Source organism: Gigantopelta aegis, chromosome 10, assembly GCF_016097555.1.
Source record: "Gigantopelta aegis isolate Gae_Host chromosome 10, Gae_host_genome, whole genome shotgun sequence".
NCBI classification, from domain to species: domain Eukaryota; kingdom Metazoa; phylum Mollusca; class Gastropoda; order Neomphalida; family Peltospiridae; genus Gigantopelta; species Gigantopelta aegis.
Genome location: NC_054708.1, coordinates 70,786,335 through 70,813,315, shown reverse-complemented (window position 1 = coordinate 70,813,315; position 26,981 = coordinate 70,786,335). Strand labels below are relative to the sequence as shown.

The 26,981-nt window shown below is 37.0% G+C and overlaps 1 protein-coding gene across 1 annotated transcript in view; it reads right to left on the bottom strand.

Moving 5' to 3' along the window:
• The window catches only part of LOC121383477 (alpha-1,6-mannosyl-glycoprotein 2-beta-N-acetylglucosaminyltransferase-like), a 73,970-nt gene that overhangs the window by 33,089 nt on the left and 13,900 nt on the right, over positions 1 to 26,981 (bottom strand). Inside the window, exon 2 of the mRNA XM_041513546.1 lies at positions 1,967 to 2,910. Within this exon, the coding sequence (XP_041369480.1) occupies positions 1,967 to 2,518 (552 nt within the window). The 5' untranslated portion in view covers positions 2,519 to 2,910. The remainder of the gene's footprint in view (positions 1 to 1,966; positions 2,911 to 26,981) is intronic.

The window sequence follows — 26,981 nt, the reverse complement described above, 5'->3', positions numbered from 1 at the left end:
ATCAACTATTAAATGCCAGAAAAAAAGCACCTTTTGTGACTTAAGATTTACAAAATTTTCCGGTGCGAGAGGGGGCGAACCAAGGCCTCACATGTCCGCCAAAGTTGGAGAACACTGCACTGAGTTATTAAACTTGCTCTGGATGGGAGCCGATACCGGGATGTGAACCTGGTACCTACCAGCCTTATGTCCAATGGCTTAACAAATACACCACGGAAGCTGGTTATCTCCCACTGACCCTTCACACACACCCTTAAATCTCCTTACAGAGAATGTCTATCAGTTTGATAACCATGGTGTTTCATTAGTTCTGATCAGGGTAAGGGTCTTATGCAATCATCAACTACATCATAGCAACAGGACACCAAAGCTCACTCATGATGTTACTGACCCCAACTTAACTACAAAAGCAGAAAACTGACCTGTGATGTTATTGACCTCAACTTAACCACAAAAGCAGACGTCATTTTGTCATTTGCAATGTCTCCATATGGATTATGACTTTAAACTTTCAGAGGATGACTGCTGAAGCTTAAGCTAACACTGGCTTTACAGAATTTAGCTTTTCTGTTTCCTCTCCAGCGATCTACTCAGGACACACTGAAGGCTTTTTACATAACACAATTTTGAAATAAACTGATCAGCTAAAAGCAGTTTACTTTTAATGAAATCAAACAGCACTTTGGCTTGACACTTATTCAATGACTTGATATTCACATAATAAAAATATAAAGATTGCTTTGCCATTTGCAGTAGAAGTGTATACAATTAATGGTTGTGTGTCTTAAAGTAGCATTCACAAAGCTGTAATTTGTTTCAGTGGACAGTGAAACCTCTCAAAACCGGACCCTCTGTATACCAAAATTAACTCAGAACTGGACATTTTTTACAGTCCCTTTTCACAAATAAGTATATAATTGAACCTCTCTAAATCGAACATTTTAATTGGTCTTGAGTGTGTCCAGTTTAGAGGGGTTTCACTATATTTTAAAGACCTGTTTAAAAACCTGAAACCTGAGATATGCTGCAGCAAATGTTTTCTGATTTCTCCTTTAAGGTACACTCTTTACAACCACTATAATATACATGAATAATAAAAAATAAATTATACAACTAATTATTTCCTGTTGAAATAATTATCCACTTATTATTAATTAGCAAAAAAAAAGTAACGCATTTATGAATGTCGTAGTAGGACAAAATGTTTTCAAGCAAATAAATATAAAATTCAACAGGAAACAAACATGTGCATGAAATTAAGTAGAGAATAACTAGTTAATGACATACAACATAGGCTTTATCCTATGAAGGTAAGAATGGGAAATTCCAAAGGATAATCATAAAGCTAATATCCTACGTCATTAACTAGTTATTATTTTTATCCTGCAGTCCATGAAAATTAAGTGGAAAAGGTATATTATTTCTGTTATTTCAGTTACATTGTACTATGACAAATGAGCAATTTTGTAATGTACCTATGCATGCGATGTCACATATGTGACTTCAAAAATCATAATTTGCTAGAATACATTTATGACTTTGGTTTAAAAATAATCAGTCACCGTAATCAGACAATAGAAACAGTCATTGGGGATAAAATAATAAATTAATTAGCAATTTTTTTAATCACAACAAAAGTGAACTGCATGAAGAACCTGTTTTGTCTTAACTGGGTTACAAGAATTAATTTTTTTCTCCATAAATAAACACTACTTCTTGTTCCAGCCAGTGCACCTCGACTGGTATATACAAAGGCTGTGGTGTGTGCTATCCTGTCTGTGGGATGGTGCATATAACAGATCCCTTGCTACTAATGGAAAAATGTAGCAGGTTTCCTCTCTAAGACTATATATTAAAATTACCAAATGTTTGACATCCAATAGCCGATGATTAATAAATCACTGTGCTCTAGTGGTGTCGTTAAAAAAAAATATGAAACAAATGAAAAACATAAATAAACACTTACCGGGCAAAAATCTATGGACTCTACCACTTGATTCAGCTCAGGAGAATACACATCATGGCTGATAACGAGCAGTGTTTTTTCTATGTTCCTCACTTTTCGCAGCGAGTCTAGCAGAATATAGAGGTAGTCATGGCGATCATGTACTTGTATAACAATAACGACACTGTGACTGTCCAATCTCAGACCAAACTGGTCAATGTTGTGAATCTGCTGCTCCGCGTTAATTCGAGCCGTTTCGCTTTTTATTACGGTAAGATTTGTCACATCAACATCGTGATTTATGGCAATCGGGGTCATGTTGAAAGGTTTCAGTTTTGGCGTGATGACGAATTTCGGAAGGTTTGGCAACTGGACATATTCTCCATCACTGTTACTAAATTGCACGTGCATTTCAAAAATACTTTTGTGGTTTCCTTGAAGAATCAGGGCTTTCCGGTACTCCGACGAACCTTCCGGTTGGGCCGTCAGCAAGATGTGCAGATTGAGCATGACGAACAGCAACATGGTCACCACGAGAACGGACCGGAGAATCCGTCGAGGGTAAAACCTCATTTTTGTGATGACGACTAACACTGATTAAATTAATAACTCACAGCATTCACGCAGACATTCAACGCAGACATTCAACTCGACGCTGCTGACTTTTAGAGTCAACCACATGCAATATCAGACATACATCAACACAGAAAAATACTGGCACCTGGCCAATTTCCTTTACTTTATATAATAAAAACTAAAAAACTATAAAAAAAAAAACTTATTATATATTATTATCACAGAAAATGCTAGTCTCCTTTTCCATTTTGGCAGGTGGGCATTGAGATGGGTTGTTTTTGGCACTTTATCCCATATCGTTGGCAGTGTCAGTCCCCATGGCAACGGACATCCTGCCGTGCCCGATCTAGACAGCAATGAAGCAGGTGACACTGCAATTCTCCCCAAACCTGAAAAGAGAAAGTGTAATATTTTACTACATGACTTTCGAGTATCTGCTAGTCTACAGCCGTTGGTCAGTGCTGGGAGTTTTAAGCTGGTGAAATATTTGTTACCAAAGTGATGGGCTTTTAACAGTGATCTTCCGACTGCAAAAGGAAGAAAACAAATCATGTATGTGTACACTGTACATTTACACAAGGCACTACACTTAAAGTCTTAGCTAAATAGAACAGTCAACAGATACAGTCAACTGAAGGGGTGGTGTGGGGGGAGTGGTAGGAGGATAGGGTGTACTGAATAGTGCTGCAATAGTAAACTGGTATACTGCAATATTTCATCAACTCGATATCAACCACGGTATAGTTTTGCATATTGCAATTTTTATACGTTATTGTTTCCTTGTAACACATTTTACCAGATATAGGCTGATATTTTTAAATACTCTCCTTTTCCAATGGGGGGGGGGGGGGATTTAGCCCAGCGGTAAAGCACTCGCTTGATGTGCGGTCGGTTTAGGATCGATCCCCATCAGTGGACCCATTGGGCTATTTCTCGTTCCATCCACGACTGGTGTAACAAAAGCCGTGGTATGTACTATCCTGTCTGTGGAATGGTGCATATAAAAGATCCCTTGTTGCTAATCGAAAAGAGTAGCCCATGAAGTGGCGACAGCGGGTTTTCTCTCTATATATCTGTGTGGTCCTTAACCATTGTCTGATGCCATATAACCATAAATAAAATGTGTTGAGTGTGTCGTTAAACAAAACATTTCCTTCCTTCCTTTTCCAATGAAATTAAGAAAATAGGCCCTTATTTGTAAAATACTCCCCCCCCCCCCCCCCCCGACTCCAAATCACAATAAATAACTGCTATACACTAAGAATGGCGAAGCAGTAGACAAGCCGATTTTCTTGACAAAATATATTTTTAAATAATTTTTTTAAAACAAAGAAATATAAATATGAAATAATATAATGCAATACAGTTTCGACCATATTGGATGGTGCATAAAAGTTCCCTTGCTACTAATGGAAAAATGTAGTGGGTTTCAAAATTACTAAATGTTTGACATCCAATAGCCAATGATTAATAAATCAATGTGCTCTAGCGGTGTCATTAAACAAAACAAACTTTTTTTATCAGCCTTATCTGAACATGAATGACAAACCCACTAATGTTTTGAAAATTACATCTTTACACAAGGCAGAGTTCAAAGGATGTTTTGGCAAGGATGTGTACAATGTACATTCATACAAGGCACAATGCTTACATGCAAGGCTTAGCTTAGGATAGAACTGTTCAAAATACAGTCAACTGAATCGATCGAAATAACAAAACCATTGATGTAATAAAAAATACAAAGGCAGACTGATTGAATGTTTTTTTGTTTTTGTTTGTTTTTGTTTTGTTTGATTTTTTTTAGGGACAGCCAAAAATGATGTATGGTACATCTGTTTGTTACAAGATTCCAACCAATACTGGGTGGACTAGACATTTTTTTATGGGGACTTGTAACATTACCCAGACTAATGAAAATATTTTAAAATTTCTATCCCTGCCAAAGGCCATGGTATCTGTTAAAGTTTTGTTTTGTTTTACAACACCACTAGAGCACATTGATTTATTAATTATTGGCTATTGGAAGTCAAAGATTTGGTAATTTTGACATAGTCTTAGAGAGGAAACCCACTACATTTTTCTGTTAGTAGAAAGGGATATTTTACATGCACCATTCCACAGAAAGGATAGCACATACAACAGCCTTTAATATATGAGTCGTGGTGCACTGGCTGGAACGAGAAATAGCCCAATGGGCCCACCGATGGGGATCGATCCCAAATCAACCATGCATCAAGTAAGTGTTTTACCAGTGGCCTACATCCCACCCATGGTGTGTGTTTTTCTGACTGGGAAAGGACAGTATATAAACGATTCCTTGCTGCTCTTAGTTGGAAGAAGCCTATGTGGCAGCTGCCAGCTTCATCTCTACTCTAAGACATGACAGGTTAAAATATACTATGGAGTCATTAACAGAAACAAAAATTATTCATTGTTTGTAGATTAATCTCTCAATTATTTTAAGTGTATTCAGACTCACAAAGTGTAAGTATGCAGAATTTTAACTTCAATTATTTAATTCTATTCAGACTGACAAAGTGTAAGTACCCAGAATCTTAACTTCAATTATTTTAAGTGTATTCACTCACAAAATGTAGGTACCCAGAATCTTGATTAATTTCTTTACAATGCCCTTAGTCTGTAGATCAAAGTTCAGATTAATAGTCATGTCTCAAATCAAACCATTTTCAAAAATCAATAACGCAACAAAAAGATGTATGGTAGAAAGAGAAAAGGTAAGATGCATTTGACAAAGCCATATATAGATGTTGTGACAGTTATAGTCCATCCCATCATTCTGTAAAAATGTTTTTTGTAAATAATTTCAGTTTGGTTTGATGTAAGAAGAAAAGTAAGAGTTTTGGAAATAACAAAAATATACTATTTTTGCATGTAATTTACAAATCCATCGGCTGAGAAATAAATAACTTCTAGTAAATTCCATAGTATGAAAAAAGGCATTCCCTGTGGGACGGACTATAGATGACAGCAGTAATAGCAGACACAAAAAATCTATACGAGTCTGTCAAGACTGCTGACAATCTAATTACAATTTTCTTTTTTTTTAACGAATCATACAGGTATTTATTACTGCCCTACATGATTCTTATAGTATGGAAGAATACAAACACAGAACAGAAAGAGTTTTTACAATATCTTTATTAGCTTTTCAAATATGTCCATTTTAGTCATTTCGCAAGCGCTGAGAACAGTTTTACATTATAGGCGTGCCCTTTTTGGAATAAATATCACAAAATGATATGGAATGACATAAGAAGTTTACTTAATTTTAAAATATATGTAATAATCTCCATTTAATTTTGTAAGAATGTCTTAATTTGATTACTATTTTCATAGTTTATTATTTGTGTGAAAACAGAAAAATATGTGCCAAAAATCAACAATAATTGGCCTCGGAGTCATTTTTGCATAATCATAAATCATAAAGTAATAGAATTACATATCCAAAGAATCATAATATATATACAACTGGTTCTATAGTACAAGCCTATTTTTTTTCAAGTGCTTGGGAATGTAATTTATGAAGTTACAAGCTCTTAAACATAACAAAATGTTAAAAATGTAGCACGGAAATTTTTCACACCAAAATGGCTTATTTAAGCAATTTTCAAATGGATCTCACTCTAAAACTGTTGGAGATATCTTCCTGAAATTTTTTATGGTGAAAATACTTTAAAAATGCTATTATGTGTGTTAAATTCATTGGTTTAACTATATTATCTGGTATATTGACAAAATGTTAAAAATATAATGTGGAAAATTTGACCACCAAAATGTCATATTTTGGCAGTTTTCAACTGGATCTCACTCACGTATCTAGAATGATTTTGTTAATTGCTTGGTCATCAGACCATTAGTCATATTACACTCATGCATGCTCTTTAATTTCTACTCTCAGCAGACCAATTGGTATTTTCCCCTATCTCTACCAGTGCTCCACAACTAGTATATCAAAGGCTATGGTAAATGTTATTCTGTCTGAGAAAAAGGTAAACAATCCTTTAATGCTAATCCGGTACTAGCTATATCACTCAGAGCAAGTTTAACGATTCTCTATACAGTTAGTTGCATGGCCACTACACTGACTTCTCTCTCACTAACCGCTAACCCACTGTCCTCAACAGACAACCCAGACAGCTGTCCAGGGGCCTAATTCACAAAGCTCTCTTAGGCTCTACTAGACAACAAAGTATCCTCTTTGCAAGTCTTTTAGCATTGCATTGTGATATCGCAAAGTTGCGAGAGTTTAGTCAATTAGGGCCCTGAACAGAAAGCTTGAACCTTAATTGGTTATAAGCAAAGAAGTATGTTCACGAATAAATGAAATTAATGCAAAAATGTAAGTGTTTTTCTCAGAAGACTATGATTAATTAATCAATGTATTCAAGTCATGATAACTACGGTAGTCTTATTGACTATAATTATGACTGTTATTAAGGAAATAAATAATACCTCACAGAACTGCACTGATAAATCAGGAATGATATCAACCTCTTTCCAATGGGTCGAATAAATCTACTCTGTATAATATGATCTGTTTGTCCATCCATATAGTCGAACAATTATAATTTATACACTTTTTATATACATGCAGGATTTCTATAATTGTTTTTTAATCCACTAGCCATGAGATCAGTGATTTAAAAAATGTAGCAGCCACAATTATAAATTTACTAGCCCTACTTTACTTTAAGTTAATACAATTTCACTAAATAATAGTAATAATATGTCACCTAAAGAGGGAAGCAGAGCTTAAAAACACTAACATCGGGTTTGGGATGGGATCAGGATATTCATATTTACAAAATAGACTTAATTGCAACATTTGAAAGAAAAAAGAATTCACTAGCCGTCAGGCATTGCAATAGTAGTTATTTACTAACCCAAAATCGAATATCACTAGCCATGGGAGTGGGGCTATCATAATTTAGAAGCGCTAACATGTAATGAGGAATGTAATGTTATACAGGAAATCAGCAGGGGTTATAGAATGTTAAAAAAAATCACCTGCCGTGGGGCTAGTGGATTTGACAATTCACTGACCATGGTTAAAAATTCACTTGCAAATGAAACAGTAAATAAAAATAATTAACTTTTCAATGAACATTTTGCAGATTGAGATCATGTTTAATTAGTTTGTTAATTTACACAACAGATAGGCTTGATTGATTAGGCATACTTTATGGTTTGTTTAGAAAAACATGCAAAATATTTTTTAATCAGTTTAAAATAAAGTTACCTACTACAATAATTAACAGCATTAAAAATGAATGAATATTTTGATATTTATAAATGAGTACCCGGTATATATTGATTTACTTATGAATGGGAACGTAAGGTCAGTAGTCTTCTTCTTTTTTAAATAAGGTGACAAAGCATAGTAAAATATAGTTGTTTTTTAATAACAATAAAACTGGATGCATTCGTTTCCAATTGGACTTGCACAAATCAGGCGAGACGTATCCCAATGATAAAGCACTCGTTTGATGTGTGGTCATTCTAGGATCAATCCCCATCGGTTGGCCCATTGAGCTATTTCTTGTTCTAGCCAGTGCACTACAACTGGTATATCAAAGGCTGTGGTATGTGCTCTCCTGTCTGTAGGATAGTGCATATAAAAGATCCCTTGCTACTAAAGGAAAAATGGAGCAAGTTTCCTCTCTAAGATTGTCAGAATTACCAAATGTTAGACCTCCAATAGCTGATGATTAATAAATCAATGTGCTCTAGTGGTTTCATTAAACAAAACAAACTTGTTTTTGCACAAATCATGAAGCTCAAATTTTCTCCCATCCCACGGTGCTGATTTGCTGATTTGCCACTGCTGATTTGCCATGTAGGCAGGGATAATAAACTATTAATGATTTTTTTATGGGTATAGAGAATATACATAAGTGGCCATTAAATACCATTTATCTTATAATGAGTTGTTTTAAAATGTAACTATAATGAGAGAAAGAGAGTTCAATATGTTTTTAAACAATTGTTGTAAGATAAATTGTATCTAACGAACACAAATGTATTATTCTATTTCTTACATATCCTCAAAAACCTCGTCTTAAGTAAATAAATTTTAAAAAATTCAAATAAGTCATTTACAGCCTTTACACTTTTATTTACACACTAATTTATGCGTCACAGACAAATGATTGTTAGGTTAAGTATACGTCACAGTGTAATCAATTTTGACCGTTCTGCTTTTTCATTGGATGTATGGCATTGGTGACCTGGTCATCATCTAGGAACAGCCAGTCGTATGTCTTTAAATTGTTAACACATGTACATGTGTAAGCATGTATGTGTTATCAAAAATAACAAATGATGTTCTCACAAACGGGTGTGTAAGAAACTTATTTATATGAATGGCCCTTCACCCCAACCTTTTTCCTAATGGGCCTAATAAATCCACTCCACATTATAGTAAACCTGTCCATGTATCCATATATCAGTTTGTTTACTTGCACACCCGAGTAAGGAATGACCTGTTGGAGATAAATACTGTCTCCAACATATGTTGGAGATAACTTTTGAGACGTGTGAATGGCTGCTCTCTGGTGATGACCCAGTCACTAAAGCCATACCACCCATTAATATAAGAACATCCAAAATAAGATTGAGATCAATGCTGAAATCCGTAAAAGCAACAACATGGAGCAAATTACAAAATCGTTGGGGGTGGGGAATTGATGGGTTACTTAAAAAAAGCAAAAAGCAATTCAAACTAACATAAAGATTGTTATTTTAAAGAAATAATGAGCTCTATTTGAATTTTTTTTTATTAGCTTTCAAATATTTATTTTGTAAAAAAAAAAGGAAGGAGGAAAGAAAAAACATCCTCCATAAACATCCACCCCCTCCCCCCCTATTTCTGTATGTTTGTTGATTTAATGTGAATAGGCCTTAGAAGTGGGTGTGGGTGATAGCAGGGGGCACTGGCTTCCAACTCTAAAGATAGTGCATCCCCCACCCCACTGAAAAATTTAAGTAATATATTAACTGCCCCTACACCCATTTGCTGTCTTTGATTTTGATCAGGGAATATAGTTTTGTTATTAAGATTTATTCCAATTTGTACACAATATTAGCTGAAAAAGATGCATTTTCATATTCATATATAAATACTCTATACAGTACTGCACAAAACAATTTTGGCTAAAACATTTTCTTTATGGCTAATAAAAATCCTATAATGGCAAATGTTTTGGCTACAGGTACTTTTGATCCAGGATGAACCCTGTGACCTGGTCACCAAAGACATACCATCCAATAATATAAGGACATCTGAAATAGGTTGTTCTGTGAAGTGTTAGTCAACCTGAAAATTATTACAGTACTGAATGTAGTGTTCTATTTCTTACACATCCTCAAAAAAACAAGTTTTCCCTGCAGCTAAAATGTATTTACGGCACTCGCATGGAAGTTAACTTATGCATCATAGTACATATAGTGCAAGTGCCATCTTTGGAGGATGTGTAAGAAATAGATACAGAACAATTAGTTAATATCTGCTTTATCTTGTGAAGGTAAGAATGGGAAATTTCTCATTTATTCCTGAATAGGATAAAGCATATATCAGACATCATTAACTAGTTATTATCTTTATCCTGCAGACCATAAAAATAAGGGGAAAAGCTACTATTTCTGTTATTTTAGCCTCATTGTACGATGACCTAGAGGTCAATTAAATGAGCAATTTTGTAATGTAGCTATGCATGTGACGTTATATGAGTAATGTCAAAAGTTATAACATGCTAGTAGCAGGATATGACTTTGCTTAATCATCATCATATTGTGTCAATAGAAACGCTGGTTGCAGAATAAAATACTACATTGATGTTCCATTAGATACCAAATATCTTACAAGTCATTGTTTAAAAACATATCCAACTCACTTTCATTCATTAGATATGTTGTTTTTTAAAAACACCTTCGATGTACCAGTCGTGGTGCACTGGCTGGAATGACAGATAACCCAATGGGCCTACCAACAGGGATCGATCCCAGACCGACCACCCCCACTAGTTTAAGATACAGTGGTACCATTTGATATTGTGTACTAAGAGAGGCCTGTAACCTACAATAAAAACAGCTGAGAGTGACCTTATTCATTATCAGTTGTTCTGTCCTAAATCATGATGAATTATCTTGGTTACTAGAGGACATTATTACACACACACCAACACATTACTAAGACAAACATTAGCACTAACACAAATACTAATGCACAGACTTTTACATGAAACAAATTGAGGGGAGCAATTAATTACTCCCCTAATTTTGAATTTCAGGTGTGAAAATATAGCATTTCCAGCCTTCTGAGAACAGTAACGGGGAAAGGTTGAGGGGTGACATGGCCCCTGCAGCTCTCCCACTGTTTTGCCACCCTTGATACAAACACTGACATTATTATTATGAACATTAATAAATTCTTCTCTTTTTTTCTCTCTTTTTTTTAGGAAAGTTCCCACCAAATTTAGTTGGAAATGGTGTATTACATGTACATGTATACTGAACCGCAAAAGAAACGCGACACATGTGTGGCTGAGAAAATATGTTTCAATTTATTAATATCAAAGATAAATTTTGAAAAATCTGATAAAGTCAATTTATTGGATGCACTTTGACCACAGTCTCTGGGTCGTTTGCCTGTGTTCAGGTAGTGGGGGGATCCAGCACATCGAGATTGTACGGCGTGACATGTTCAATACCGTGTATGTCCTCCCTGGGTGTTCAAAACGGCCATACACCGTCGGTACACGGAGTGCACGAGGCGGTTCACAAAAGCCATTGGCACCTGTGCCCACACCCTCAGGAAAGCTGCCTCCAGTTGCACACGAGTTGTCGGCCGTGGGACCACCTGGTTAAGCTGTCTCTGGATTTCATCCCACAGGTGTTCAATCGGGTTCAAATCAGGGCTGAGAGCCGGCCACGGCATGGTTCTGATGTTGTGCTGACGCAGGAAGTCCATGGTGATCCTGGCCGTGTGGGGGCGAGCATTATCCTGCTGGAACACGTGGTTATGGTGACGCGTGAAGAAGGGCACTATGTGAGGTGTTAGAATCTGGTCAACGTAGCGCTGCGCTGTGATGCCATTCCCTCTGCCTGCACCAACATTTTGGAACAAATGGGGCCCAATTCTCTGATTCAGGCCTATAGCACCCCAAACCATGATGCTTTGGCCACCCCACGGGTCTCTCTCCAGGACACATGCGTCTCTGTAGCGTTCACCCCTCCTACGCCACACCCTCACTCTGCCATCCGAGTTGGAAACGCAGTACCGGCTCTCGTCAGAGAAGACTATCAACCTCCATTGTTGATGCCGCCAATGTTGGTGCTGTGTAGCCCACTGTAGTCGTGTCTGACGGTGGCGGGCGGTGAGGACAGGTCCTCGAGCGGGACGTCGGCAAAACAGGTTGTTGGCGGCCAGTCGACGTCGTACCATGTCGTCACTGATGGGTCGCTGTCCAGTGCCAATGGTCGCGCGAGCTGTCATGCTGGCCGTTCTGAAGCGATCATGGAGGTGTTGCCGGTTGATGTAGCGGTCCTGCCTGGGCGTGGTCACCCGGGGGCGCCCGCTGCGGTGACTGTCTGCAGTGCTGTTGGTGTTGATGTACCGCTGCTGTAGACGATGGATGGTGCTGACATGGACATTGTAAGCGTTAGCAACAACCAGGGCACGCTGCCCGGCTTGCAATCGGCCGATAGCTTGTTCTCTCTGCACTGCTGACAATCGGGTCATACCTGATGCGTGCAAATTACGAATGCCAGGAACGCGGTTCAAGTTGGTTTTTATACCCATAACCTCCACGAGATGCATGTGCATTTCGGTTTTCATGACAATTGTTTGCGACTGCCACCCACGGCCTTCGAGACAGGTGCGTTTTGGCGTGTCGTTTCATGGAAAGTTGAAAGGGTACCTGCAATTTGGGTCTCAGTCATAAACCAGCATGTCTTGTAATATTGACAGTTACATCCCCGAAATAAATTGTTATAATTTACCATATAGAAATGACATTTAAAAATCTCGCGTTTCTTTTGCGGTTCAGTATAGTTGTGAAGAAATTACAGCCTAAATGAATTTCTCTGCACAATTGCAGCAAACTTCAACTCTACCCAGCTTGAATTTTGTGTGACCCATTTATCGGTTACATGGAAATAAATCCTAGTAACCCATTTCCTTTTTGTGTAACCTGTTATATCCATGTAAATGGTGCTCCAAATTTCGCATTAACAAATAATAGGTTATGCAAAATTAAATTCTCGCAAGCAACGCGCAAAGGAAATGATTGTTCTCACAATTTCCCTAGACCTGAATAAACTTCAGAAAATAATTAATAATTGGAACATCACTACTTAAATCAGGTGCCTTCTTAATCTGATTATATCATTACATGCATTAAATAACTTACCACGAAAACTACGAATACTCAAACTTGTACTGACAATTCATATGTAACAGTTAATAAATAACTTAATAAATAACCTGGACAGATGAAATACATAACATGCATCAGGTTTCATACTGTACGTCAGTACCATAATAACTTACCATAACGAAATTCCTTACTACTGAAATACTAATATGTATTAGGTTTGACTTTTAATCTACCTCAGTACTGTAATAACTTACAATAATAAAATACTTTGACTACTGAAATACTAATGTGTATTAGGTTTGACTTTTAATCTACCTCAGTACTGTAATAACTTACAATAATAAAATACTTTGACTACTGAAATACTAATGTGTATTAGGTTTGACTTTTAATCTACCTCAGTACTGTAATAACTTACAATAATAAAATACTTCGACTACTGAAATACTAATGTGTATAAGGCTTGACTTTTACTCTAACCTCAGTACCATAATAACTTACTGTAATAAAATTCCGTGACTATATGTATTAGGTTTTTACTCTACCTCAGTAATGGAGTTCGTTGACCACCACATACATAACAGGCTACAGCAAGAAAACAAAGAAGAGCTGAGAAGACTCACCAGATATCTGCGTAACTAAGATCCTGTGTCCAGTGAGTAGCTGCAGCAATACAGTATGACAGGCTTCGACACCGATAACCCAATATACACCGCTCACCTTAAGACGGACACACACCACAGTGGACAGACAGTTCGGGATTATAGAACCACGTAATACTAATACTTGTAATAGGCTTACGGGTTCCACACTAGCTTTTAGTCTGTCAACATACATGCACTGAATACAATATACTGCTAATCAGTTTAGTGTTATGAGGCTTGTATAATCTTACTTTCACATTAAAGCTGCATTAACTTAGTATTGTTAATCCAGTGGACAAAATAGATCCCTCTTGCTTGATCAGTATGTAATGAGTCAGATATACAAGAACAATAATAAATCATTAAGCTAATGCAGTCGTGGTGTTACTGGTTTGTCCAACTGAGAAATTACACAACAATCAAATCAACAGTACTGCACGTCTAACTAATGTACATGTGGGGCCGAATGTAGTTCAGTAATAGACCGGCCTTGATGGCGCAGTGGTTAATCCATCGGACTACAGGCTGGTAGGTATAGGGTTCGCAGCCAGGTACCAGCTCCAACCCAGAGTGAGTTCTTAAGGGCTCAGTGGGCAGGTAGGTGTACGGCCACTACACCTTCTCTTTTACTAACCACTAACCAACTAACAACTAACCCTCTGTCCTGGACAGACAGCCTAGATAGCTGAGGTGTGTGCCCAGGACAGCGTGCTTGAACCTTAATTGGATAGAAGCCTGAAAATAAGTTGAAATGAAATTCAGTAATAGCCAACCTCAGTGTTGTAGTGGTTTAGTCATTGGACTGAAGGCTAGTAGGTACTGAGTTTGCTTCCCTGTACCAGCTCCTACCCAATAGTCCAGAAAGCTGAGATATATGCCCAGGACTGCTTACTTGAACCTTAATTGGATATAAGCATGAAAGTAAGTAGAAATAAAAATAAAAAAATTAATTTCCAGAAGGAATAGCCCGAGTGACAGCCAGGGGTTTCTCTTCTCTCTGTTTGTCTGGCTGTCTGTTGATCTCCCTCTCTACCCCATCTCTCTCTCCTCTTCACTCCCTCTCATTTCTCTCTCCCCTTTCCTCTCTTTTCCCTTTCTCTCCCTCTCCCACTCTTTTTTTTCTCTATTATTTCTCTATCCTCTCCTCTTTCTCTCCCCTCTCGTTTCTCTCCCTCCTCTCTCTCCTTTCTCTCCCTCTATTTCTCTCCTCTCTTCTCTCCCCCCCCCCCCCCCCCCCCTCGTTTTTGCTCTCTCTCTCTAAAATGTGTTGAGGTGTTATTAAACAAATAATCCCTTTCTTCCCCGATGTGCCGGTGTGTTCAATCCAATTACGAGACATTGTTGCATAATTAAACATTTTAGCTCTGTGAACTTGTAGCCAGGAGTATTGGAAGTACCATACATTAATATCGACTCGATTAATTATCTATACATACGAACATTTCCCATCTTGTGATTACATTGAGTCTGTACACTGCTGGATGTCCATGTAGCTTGTTTCTTAATATTTATCTGATATTTCATATATCAACTAAATTGATATCAACAAAGTTTTAGTACTTATTAGCAGACAACTTCAATATATTTACTAAAGCAAAGAACATAACAGTATAAATGAAACAAGGAGTGAGTGAGATAATGGGTTTGGGTAGGTGGCATAGGTAGCTATGGTCCTGGAGAGGATAGCAAAAACCACATTGTTCAATGTATGAGATATGAAATACCAGTGTTAACATTAACAGGAATAACCCAGTGGATCCACAGACATAGATGGATCCTACCAACAGTACTGCATAAAAACATCTCACAGTACTATACTAAAATATCACAGTAGTACATACAAATCTCACAGTACTACATACAAATTTCATAATACTATATGACACAATTTCACAGTACTACATAAAAAAAAAAATATTAGTACTGGGTACTACAAAGACATCTAACTGATATTTCACAGTACTGCAAAAATGTTTTAAAGTAATCTGTATTATAATTATTAACAGAAATACATACAAAAACAATTCGCAGTACTACAATGACATCTAACTGAATTGCATAAAATAGCAAAGCACCACTAGAGTACACTGATTTATTAATCATTGGCTATTGGATATTAAACATTTTGTAATTTTGACATATAGTCTTAGAGAAAAAACCCACTACACTGTTCCATTAGTAGCAAGGGATCTTTTATATATATACCATCCCACAGACAAGATAGCACATACCACTGCCTTTTATATACCAGTTATGGTGCACCAACTGGAACAAGAAATAGCCCAATGGGACCACAGGCAGGGATCGATCCTAGACCGACCATGCATCAGACAAGTGGCTTTACCACTGGGCTATGTCCCACAACATTTTGACACATAGTCTAGAGGGTGAGAGAGGACACACTGCTGTAGCCAAACGGGCACCACCTACCAAATAGCATGAACCTTAAAAAGCTCAAAAATACATGATAAACGTTGTCCAGAATACATGTAGCACTCTTAACTCAACTGCTATGTCCCACAACATTTTGACACATAGTCTATAGGGTGAGAGAGGACATACTGCTGTAGCCAAACGGGCACCACCTACCAAATAGCATGAACCTTAAAAAGCTCAAAAATACATGATAAACGTTGTCCAGAATACATGTAGCATACAACTGTAGCACTCTTAACTCAACTGCTATGTCCAAACGGGCACAACATTTTGACACATAGTCTAGAGGGTGAGAGAGGACATACTGCTGTAGCCAAACGGGCACCACCTACCAAATAGCATGAACCTTAAAAAGCTCAAAAATACATGATAAACGTTGTCCAGAATACATGTAGCACTCTTAACTCAACTGCTATGTCCCACAACATTTTGACACATAGTCTAGAGGGTGAGAGGACATACTGCTGTAGCCAAACGGGCACCACCTACCAAATAGCATGAACCTTAAAAAGCTCAAAAATACATGATAAACGTTGTCCAGAATACATGTAGCACTCTTAACTCAACTGCTATGTCCCACAACATTTTGACACATAGTCTAGAGGGTGAGAGGACATACTGCTGTAGCCAAACGGGCACCACCTACCAAATAGCATGAACCTTAAAAAGCTCAAAAATACATGATAAACGTTGTCCAGAATACATGTAGCACTCTTAACTCAACTGCTATGTCCCACAACATTTTGACACATAGTCTAGAGGGTGAGAGAGGACATACTACTGTAGCCAAACGGGCACCACCTACCAAATAGCATGAACCTTAAAAAGCTCAAAAATACATGATAAACGTTGTCCAGAATACATGTAGCACTCTTAACTCAACTGCTATGTCCCACAACATTTTGACACATAGTCTAGAGGGTGAGAGGACATACTGCTGTAGCCAAACGGGCACCACCTACCAAATAGCATGAACCTTAAAAAGCTCAAAAATACATGATAAACGTTGTCCAGAATACATGTAGCACTCTTAACTCAACTGCTATGTCCCACAACATTTTGACACATAGTCTAGAGGGTGAGAGAGGACATACTGCTGTAGCCAAACGGGCACCACCTACCAAATAGCATGAACCTTAAAAAGCTCAAAAATACATGATAAATGTTGTCCAGAATACATGTAGCACTCTTAACTCAACTGCATGTGCCTGTGAGTGTGCGAAAAAGAGCAGAGACACAAGTATGTGATGTTTGTACCAGCTTCCTGCTTATTCCCGGGGTTACACTACACAGCCTGTCTGATTGCCGAGCGAAATCCCTGGAGTGGGGGATGCAGGAAGTGCACCACACTCATGTTTGCTCTGCTGTCAACAAAAAAATTCCTGGATGTGTGATTGAGTGTACTCAGAATAACTCGGCTCGTGGTGTTTAGTTATGCAACATATCTAACAACGAATTGTACTTAACTTAACCACTAGTACAGTGAGTCGGTTCACCTTCCACACATACACATGCACTTGAGGATGTTTATTCAGTTATTTCCCCATCTGAATTGAAGCTTCTGCTTCCCAGTACTGTCACACACGAACACGATTAAAGTGGCGAACACGATTAAAGTGGCCTTATAAACATTAGGTAATATTTTTAAACAGTATATTTCCTCTTCTTATTTGTAAAGAACAAAAAACTACAAAACAGCAGGTGTTTTTTGTTTGTTTGTTTGTTTCTCAAGATCACAAAATATTAATTAAAACAAAAAATATTAATAAAAATTTATAGTAATTACCTATGGAGCTGGAATCACATTGATATGCTTCCAATAAGTAATTTATTCATAATAGGGGGTGGGACGTAGCCAAGTGGTAAAGTGCTCGCTCGATGCGCGGTCAGTCTGGGATCGATCCCCATCGGTGGGCCCATTGGGGCTGATTGGGCTATTTCTCTCTCCAGCCAGTGCACCACAACTGGTATATCAAAGGCCGTGGTATGTACTTCCCTGTCTGTGGGATGGTGCATATAAAAGATCCCTTGCTGCTAATCGAAAAGAGTAGCCCATGAAATGGCGACAGCGGGTATCCTCTCTCAATATCTGTGTGGTCCTTAACCATGTCTGATGCCATATAACCACAAATAAAATGTGTTTAGTGCGTCGTTAAATAAAACATTTCTTCTTTTTTTTTAATTCATAATATCCAGACCTATCAACCTTTAGTCAAGAGAAAGCAGGAGGTGTGTGTGGAAAAAGCAGGAGATTTTTAAAATGCACACAATTTAACCCAAAATCACAAGTTTAAATTTTTTTTATTACAATAAGTTATATGAACACTACATAATGTCATATATATTTGTTAAACTTAAAGGTAGGGTCAACTCAAACAAGAGCCTTATGTGTTGGAAAGATGCATACCTGGACCACCAACACATACTGACACTTTAGCAAATGAAAAACGATAATTTTAGAGTTAATAAAAAATCATGATTATTCCTGCTAACTGGGGGCAGCCATTTTGTTTCGTTTTTGTGACGTCCGGTGGGATAGCTTGGGGCGAAGTGACGTCAGCTCCTGACCATCTCCTGTATGTACAGTACAATTTTCGACAAGGCGCTTCTCTTTGATCAACCTGACTTGTAAAACGGCATAAATGACGTAATAATATAATAAACTATTTAACTAAATATATTTCAAGTTGCATTAACGGAACAAAATGGGGTTATAGTATTTTTCTCTGTTTAATAATCCAAAGGAAAAATGTACACTATTAGGCCTATTGATATGCTACGTTGGAGCAAAAACGACAACCCACGATACCCAAGTGATAATTTTCTTTTCTTTGGGAGTCCTACGTAATTGGTCAGTTCTGTGGTTTTAGATGGAAAAGTCAACGTAATCAATAGTTTTACAGAACTATTTACAGTAATAAACCATGTCCATTACAATTTTAGGGGTGACAGGTAATATTCCACAATACCTTTTAGATGGAAAAGTCAACTTAATCAATAGTTTTCAGAACTATTTTACAGTAATAAACCATGTCCATTACAATTTTAGGGGTAATATTCCACAATACCGGTATGTATTTTTGTGTCTAGACAGCGTCAATTAATTGGCTCGTCTGGTTACGAACCAAATACACACCTGCCAATCAGGAATCACAGGTAGAAGCAACTAACAGCATAGACCAATTAACTAAGAAAACACTCCATGTATCATTTCAGTACGTAGGTTAATGCATGGGCAAAACATTGTTAATTGTTTCGACTTGTTATGTAGCCACTTTGACAATGGTATTTTATTTTGTATTGAAAAATAATATATATAGTGCTGGATATACTTATTGCTGGCTTACTGGGATGTGTATTATTACAGAACATTGCAATGTATGACTATTTATCATCCCGTAAAAACCAGGTAGATTGTGTTTCTCTAGTTCAAAGGCTCATTCCTGACGTTACGCGTTAAGTATTACGTAACCACCAGATGCGCCCGTTATATATAATAGCCGTCACATTTAACCGTTTTATTAATTAACTGTACGATTATACTTGTTGATATTAAGCAATAATGTGCATTATATATCGTTGAATATGAATACCAGGCCGAATGCCTTAATTGTCCTCTCCTTTAAGATCTTTAAAAAACTATATACCAGTATATATTAATTTAAAAAATAGAAAAAACTTTTTTTTAAAGTTTAAATATTATTATGATTTCAAACATATTTTAAAAAATACCTCTTTTATCCAAAAATGTTAAGAACACGAACAAGAAATTTAACAATTAATTAGTACATTTACGGTATTACACTTACAAGTTACGTTACATCATTATTTGTGGTTTGTGTACCTAAGACAAATTTATGTAAATGTTATAAATTAATATTCAATTTTTACTATAATGAGGAACAGTGATGTGGTACTTATTTAAAATCATTATAACAATGCAATAAACATTGTATTTCCAATTGATCGATATAAGTATTGTGTATATAGCTAATTGGTATTTTCGTTGTCTTGCTGTGACATGTAATTTTAACATAGTGTGTATCGCTGTCAACTCTGGGCCGGAGTCTGGCACTTCAGACTCATCATAGTTGCATTATGTAATCTAGTGGGGACACGTTGTACAAGTCAAAGGCGTTATTATGACTAAATTGGATAGTTTTATATATGGCAACACTGAACGTCAATACACAGCCCGTCAAATCAGCGGCAACACGCTTCATAGTCATTACGATGACAACAAATATTATAATAACACGTCATTTTACAAACTCCATGTGCTTTTTTAACAATATATCCCACAATTCTCACTTCAGCAAACGTTAAACAGTTGTGACAATTCGGCCTGTTACATTCTCGGAAACAGAAATTAGCCAACGTTTTTCGAATTTAAAAAAAGGCAGAGTTACTTTCCTTATGTTGTTTTAGCAAAAGTAGATCAAATTTTTTTATGCTCACAAAAATCTCATTTAACAAGAGATTTTTTCGGGAGGTTTGATCAAATACCGGGAGACTCCCGCGGAATCCGGGAGGGTTGACAGGTCTGTAATATTTCGGTAAAAACACTAAATATAAACATGTAAAAACTTTCCATATCAAGTTTAAACTCTGGCAGTACAGACAATTACTTCTAGATGGCTTTTTGGTTGCAGTACAATTCAGGATGTCCTTAACTCATTTCCAGACATATATATATATTAAAAACGGGCCTAAGTGACAGTGGTGAAAGTAATGTTTTATTTAACGACGCACTCAACACATTTTATTTATGGTTATATGGCCTCAGACATATGGTTAAGGACCACACAGATTTTGAAAGGAAACCCGCTGTCGCCACTACATGGGCTACTCTTTCCGATTAGCAGCAAGGGATCTTTTATTTGCGCTTCCCACAGGCAGGATAGCACAAACAATGGCCTTTGTTGAACCAGTTATGGATCACTGGTCGGTGTAAGTCGTTTACACCTACCCATTGAGCCTTGTGGAGCACTCACTCAGGGTTTGGAGTCGGTATCTGGATTAAAAATCCCATGCCTCGACTGGGATCCGAACCCAGTACCTACCAGCCTGTAGACCGATGGCCTAACCACGATGCTACCAAGGCCGGTAGACAGTGGTGAGGTACATGGTTAAGCAATTGGCCATAAGGTTGGTAGGTTCCGGGTTCGCAGCCCAGTACCGGCTCCCAACCAGATTGTGTCTAACCACTTAGTAGGTAGACATATGGCCATTACACCAACTTCTCTCTCACTAAGCGACCGGCCTCGGTGGCGTCGTGGCAGGCCATCGGTCTACAGGCTGGTAGGTAGTGGGTTCGGATCCCAGTGGAGGCATGGGATTTTTAATCCAAATACCGACTCCAAACCCTGAGTGAGTGCTCCACAAGGCTCAATGGGTAGGTGTAAACCACTTGCACTTGCACCGACCAGTGATCCATAACTGGTTCAACAAAGGCCATGGTTTGTGCTATCCTGCCTGTGGGAAGCGCAAATAAAAGATCCCTTGCTGCTAATCGGAAGAGTAGCCCATGTAATGGCGACAGCTGGTTTCCTCTCAAAATCTGTGTGGTTCTTAACCATATGTCTGACGCCATATAACCGTAAATAAAATGTGTTGAGTGCATTGTTAAATAAAACACTTTTTTTTTTTTTTTTTCCTCTCACTAAGCGCTAACCCACTGTTCTGAACAGAAAGTCAACATAGCTGAGGTATGTCCCCAGGACAGCATGCTTGGACCTTAACTGGATATAAGCCCGAACATAAGTAAAAACAAATTAATGTTAATTGGTTTTGTATGCATATTCAGAGAATCTTATATGTATTAAATAATTTCTATTGAACTCATTTACTGAAGTGACCCCATGTTTGTTTACACCCCAACAGACATATCACAGGAAACACATTACAAAAAAGTAACATTACCTTAAATTAGGAAAGTGAAATAAATTAGGAAATAAACACAGTCTAATTTCATTATCGAAATATATGTACATGTTGGTTAATTATCAGAATTTAACATATATAAAAGTGCAAGTGTAAAAATGCAGGCGTGGATGCAGGATTCCTGAAAGGGTTGGGAGTCCAAATGTGATGACTGATCTCTCCTTTTACACAGAACAATTAATATAATCACGTTTCCCCTTAAAGGTTATGGTTGGTTTTCAAAAAGGAGGGGGGGGGGGGGGGGTCCGGACCCCTGGACCCCTCTGGATCAACTACTGAAAATATATATATTCTTGTGAACAGAGAGAAAACATTGTAAGGGAAGTAAATTAATATTTTAAGTGTAAAAAAAATTAATACTCTTTTGACATGTACCTGCAAGCATACAAACACAGACAATGATTAAAACCAGTTAATAGAGTCGCATATAGTGCCTGGTCGGGTGTAACAAATAGAAATGATGTTATTCAGCAACGTCAAACATATCACAATATTATACCGGTATAGTATAGCAGTGATAGAGGGAAAAAAAAACCCAACTTATTAATCTGCAGCAAAATTAATCAAGTCACACAATATTCTGTTAATGATTAGAGCTGGTCAGGAGAATGACATGATGGCTAAATAGATAAGCAGAACGGATGTCAAATGTTCTAGAAATATTAAAAGCATTACATACATGTAGTTCTATAAGCAGAAAGGATGTAAAATATTCTAGAAATGTCAAACAAATTTCATGTAGTTAGCTCTCTAATGTTTATACCAAACACCATTATAAACACCTGTTCAGATAACAAAATCTAATTACAGGTATGGACACTTACATGCATTTGATATTCTTTAAAGGAATATAAATAGTCATGGAAAACACAGTTAATGATTATAAAACCACTCATATATATAGGTACATGAAAAGGCTGTTATTCCGAATGTCGACATGCATGATACAAACATGTACATTACAGAACATTATCACACTGTTTACAGTACTGTCAAAACACTGTCAAAATAGAAATGCCTACGTAATGCTTGTTTCCCACAAACAAAGGGGTGGGACATACATTTGTAGCCCAGTGGTAAAGTGGTCGGCTTAGAATTGATCCCTGTTGGTGGTCCCATCGGGCTATTCTCATTCTATATCTGATACATCAAAGGCTGTGGTATGTGCTATCCTGTTTATGGGATGGTGCATATGAAAGATCCCTTGCTGCTAATCGAAAAGGGTTGCCCATGAAGTGCCGACAGCGGGTTTCTTCCCTCAATATCTGTGTGGTCTTTAACCATATGTCCGACACCATATAACGGGAAATAAAATGTGTTGAGTGCGTCGTTAAATATAACATTTCCTTCCTTCCTTAAATGCAAGTGTGAATACATGTAGTTACAAATGTGTTGTTAATTCGGCCCATATTGTGTGACAAGCTCTAGTTTTTGAACTGTTGTAAAAAACAAATATTACTTTCAAATTCAAATATACACATATACATGCTTGCACATGTACTGTACATAAAAGTAAATTCCACTGTTGGTATTAAATATATCCATTGCACAGGTCTATATTTACAGAAAGTTGTTTACGTCATTATGGGTAAGACACCTGACCTGGCATTTGTCAGTAATTACCATACGTCAAGAGCCAGGGATTACACACTATATAACAATGTGAGAAGGGGTATGCAAACACACAGGTCATTGGCTACCTGTCACATTAATGCTACCTCATGATATTCAAGTTGATTTACAAGTTAAAGTGTGTTTGTTTTGTTTAATGACACCACTAGAGCACACTGGTTTATTAAGCATTGGCTTTTGGATGCCAAACATTTGGAAATGCTGACATATTTTCTTATACAAAACCCACTACATTTTTCTATTAGGTCAAGTCAAAGTGTTTAATTTGCACATTCAGAGTAATCTGTTGTAGCGCATGCCTGTCATGGGCACAGGTGCTGTCCTCGGTCAGTTCCTCTGCCAAGGACAGGAAAGGATTGGGGTGGGTGGGAGAGGGGACCGCCTGCAGTGGCAGGTGCAAGAAGGTACCAGCAGCCCAAATGGAGCCGGTAACACAAGTGGAGGTTTGCTTTGGTGCTATGCAATTTTAATGTCCTATAGGTTGCACTATACCAATTAATTTCCGGCTGGGTCGAAGTTCGAGGTGTACCGAACTTTTGATAGAGAAGTTAACACCACAAGTCCTGTGATTGGTTATAAATGTGAGTGTGTTGGTTGTAAAAACAATTAGTTTCATCTGGGCTAAAAATGTATGCAATTTTATTTGATGTAGTACCACCGTGTCAAGTAGCCTTGTGCTTGGAACATGTATGGGGTACCTGTAAAAAAAAGTACTAAAATTTTGTGCGAAACTAGGGGTGTTGCAGAAACATCTGGTTATACCGAAAATGAGCCATGAAAGGTACCATTTTCTGCAGTTAATACTTTGAGGTAGGGGTTGTAGTACTGATATTTATGGGTCACAGTTTGGTTGATATATTGCATATAGTGTTTTTTAAACACAAACGTTAACATGGTCGCCTATGGGATTTGAATTGGTATAGTCCAACCTATAGCACATATTCAGTGCATAATAAAAAGATTATGATTTTTGTGATTTAATTAAATTAAACTACACTGTTTGATTAATTAGCCGTCACTCGGCCATGCAAGTTCACAATGACCTTGACCTTGACAATAATTACTGTACATAGCCCTGAATGGAGTTTGAAACAAAAATTAGCACTGAGGAAAAGTTGGTTTTGGCCTATAATTCATACTATACAGATTTGAATGTTCTTATTTACATGGTGTTTGACTTGCCATATACAACTGCTCTTAAATATGTTAATATATCTAGGCAGTCTGAACTTAGATTTTAATAGCAATTTTATTTTTATATTAAAAATATAACATGTGCCAATATTGGGATAATGTCTTTAACTTCTATAAACATAGTTAATGTTTCATGTGTGTACTTCTGATAGCTTAACTTTTTTAAAGACCTTGATTTTTATTGTCCTTTTGGCATATTTATAGGGTGCTAAGTCATATTTTAGACAAATTTGTAGTTTTAGGGGGAAAAACTTTGAAGAATTTTTTTTACCAAAGCCATAATTAAAAATTTTGTCACTATTGTGCCTTCTGTTCTCATTTATACATAACAATAAGCTTGTTAAACATATCTTTAGGTCTCCAGATCAAATCTTTTTTAAAATAATCACTTAGTTTGCTCCCATGAAGTGTATTTTTAAGTGTATACTAGATTTGGAACCAATTTTTCCAGATTTGATTATCTACCTTGGTGTAATTTGATGATTTATTTTATTGTTAATGCTGTATTATCCAATGTTAATAGCTAAATGATATGCTGGATTACAGATTGTAGGAATACATCCAATATACATATTGTATTGATCTGGATTAGAAAATAATGCAATAAAATAGATGTTCGGGTAATTATGTCACTTAAAAACAGGTTTTTTTTAGTAATGAATCAAAAATAAATATGCGAAAGCTGCATGATAATTCCAGATATTACAAATTTTTAAAACCTCCAACTACAGTAGGGTATACATAAAATATAGTCAGGAATATTGGTGGCTGCCAATGGTTTTGATGGTCCAATTGAAAATCTGCATAGCTGATGGATTTGAAATTCCCGCACATGGTAACTTGAAGATGCCCACACTCAGCATACAGGATTTTCTTCCAACAGTGATGTGCAGGGACATTAAGTCATTACTTCATACAGATGCAGTCATGTTGGTTTTTCCTTCCTCAGACATTGTATTTTTTTAATACTGATATTTCTTTGATGTGCCTATTGAGGTCTTCATAATCTGGGGGTCAGTCAAAGTACATGTGTTTCAATGGAATAAGTTTAAGGAGTTGAGGTACTCTGAATAGCCATGCTGTCTCTACATATATAGCTGAGCACACACACACATCTGACAATAAATATCTTCAGGAGTATTATTTAAAAAAAAATTATTTTTTCAAATATGACATATTGCATTTGTACAAAACTGTACAAAATACATGTGTTTTGTGAGGTGTACATTAAATTAGGTTGCACTGTAGAAACAACAGTTTCAGTGAGGTTGTCAGTTTATGTCAGAAGACACCAGATCCTGGTTGTCATAAAAACACATGATTCACCACCTTTTGAAACATGTATGTTATCAGTATAGGTTGCACTATACCAATTAATGGGGCTGGGTCGAAGTTCGAGGTGTACCGAACTTTTGATAGAGAAGTTAACACCACAAGTCCTGTGATTGGTTATAAATGTGAGTGTGTTTGGTTGTAAAAACAATTAGTTTCATCTGGGCTAAAAAATGTATGCAATTTTATTTGATGTAGTACCACCGTGTCAAGTAGCCTTGTGCTTGGAACATGTATGGGGTACCTGTAAAAAAAAGTACTAAAATTTTGTGCGAAACTAGGGGTGTTGCAGAAACATCTGGTTATACCGAAAATGAGCCATGAAAGGTACCATTTTCTGCAGTTAATACTTTGAGGTAGGGGTTGTAGTACTGATATTTATGGGTCACAGTTTGGTTGATATATTGCATATAGTGTTTTTAAACACAAACGTTAACATGGTCGCCTATGGGATTTGAATTGGTATAGTCCAACCTATAGGATTAAAGCAAAAGGGAAAAGGTGTGCACTTTGAATGAAGGAAATTGGACACATTTTTCTATTAGTAGCAAGGGATCTTTTATATGCAGTCATGACAGCATATACAACAGACTTTGAACGTTGGCATAGTGGACTTCCGGCCTCTAAAAGACACTCTGGGATACAGCAAACACCATGATGTAAATCCAGCATCTAATCAACCAACCAACCAACCAACCATCTGACATGTAGTTACATCCACTGAAAGTTCAAGCAAATCTGTCATAGGCACATTCTCTGAACTCGTACCAAGATGTAAATCCAGTACCTAATCAACCAACCAACCATTTGACATGTGGTTACATCCACGCCTGTCATGGACACTCTCATAGTTTCTTAGGGAAGCACCTAATCTAACCTAAT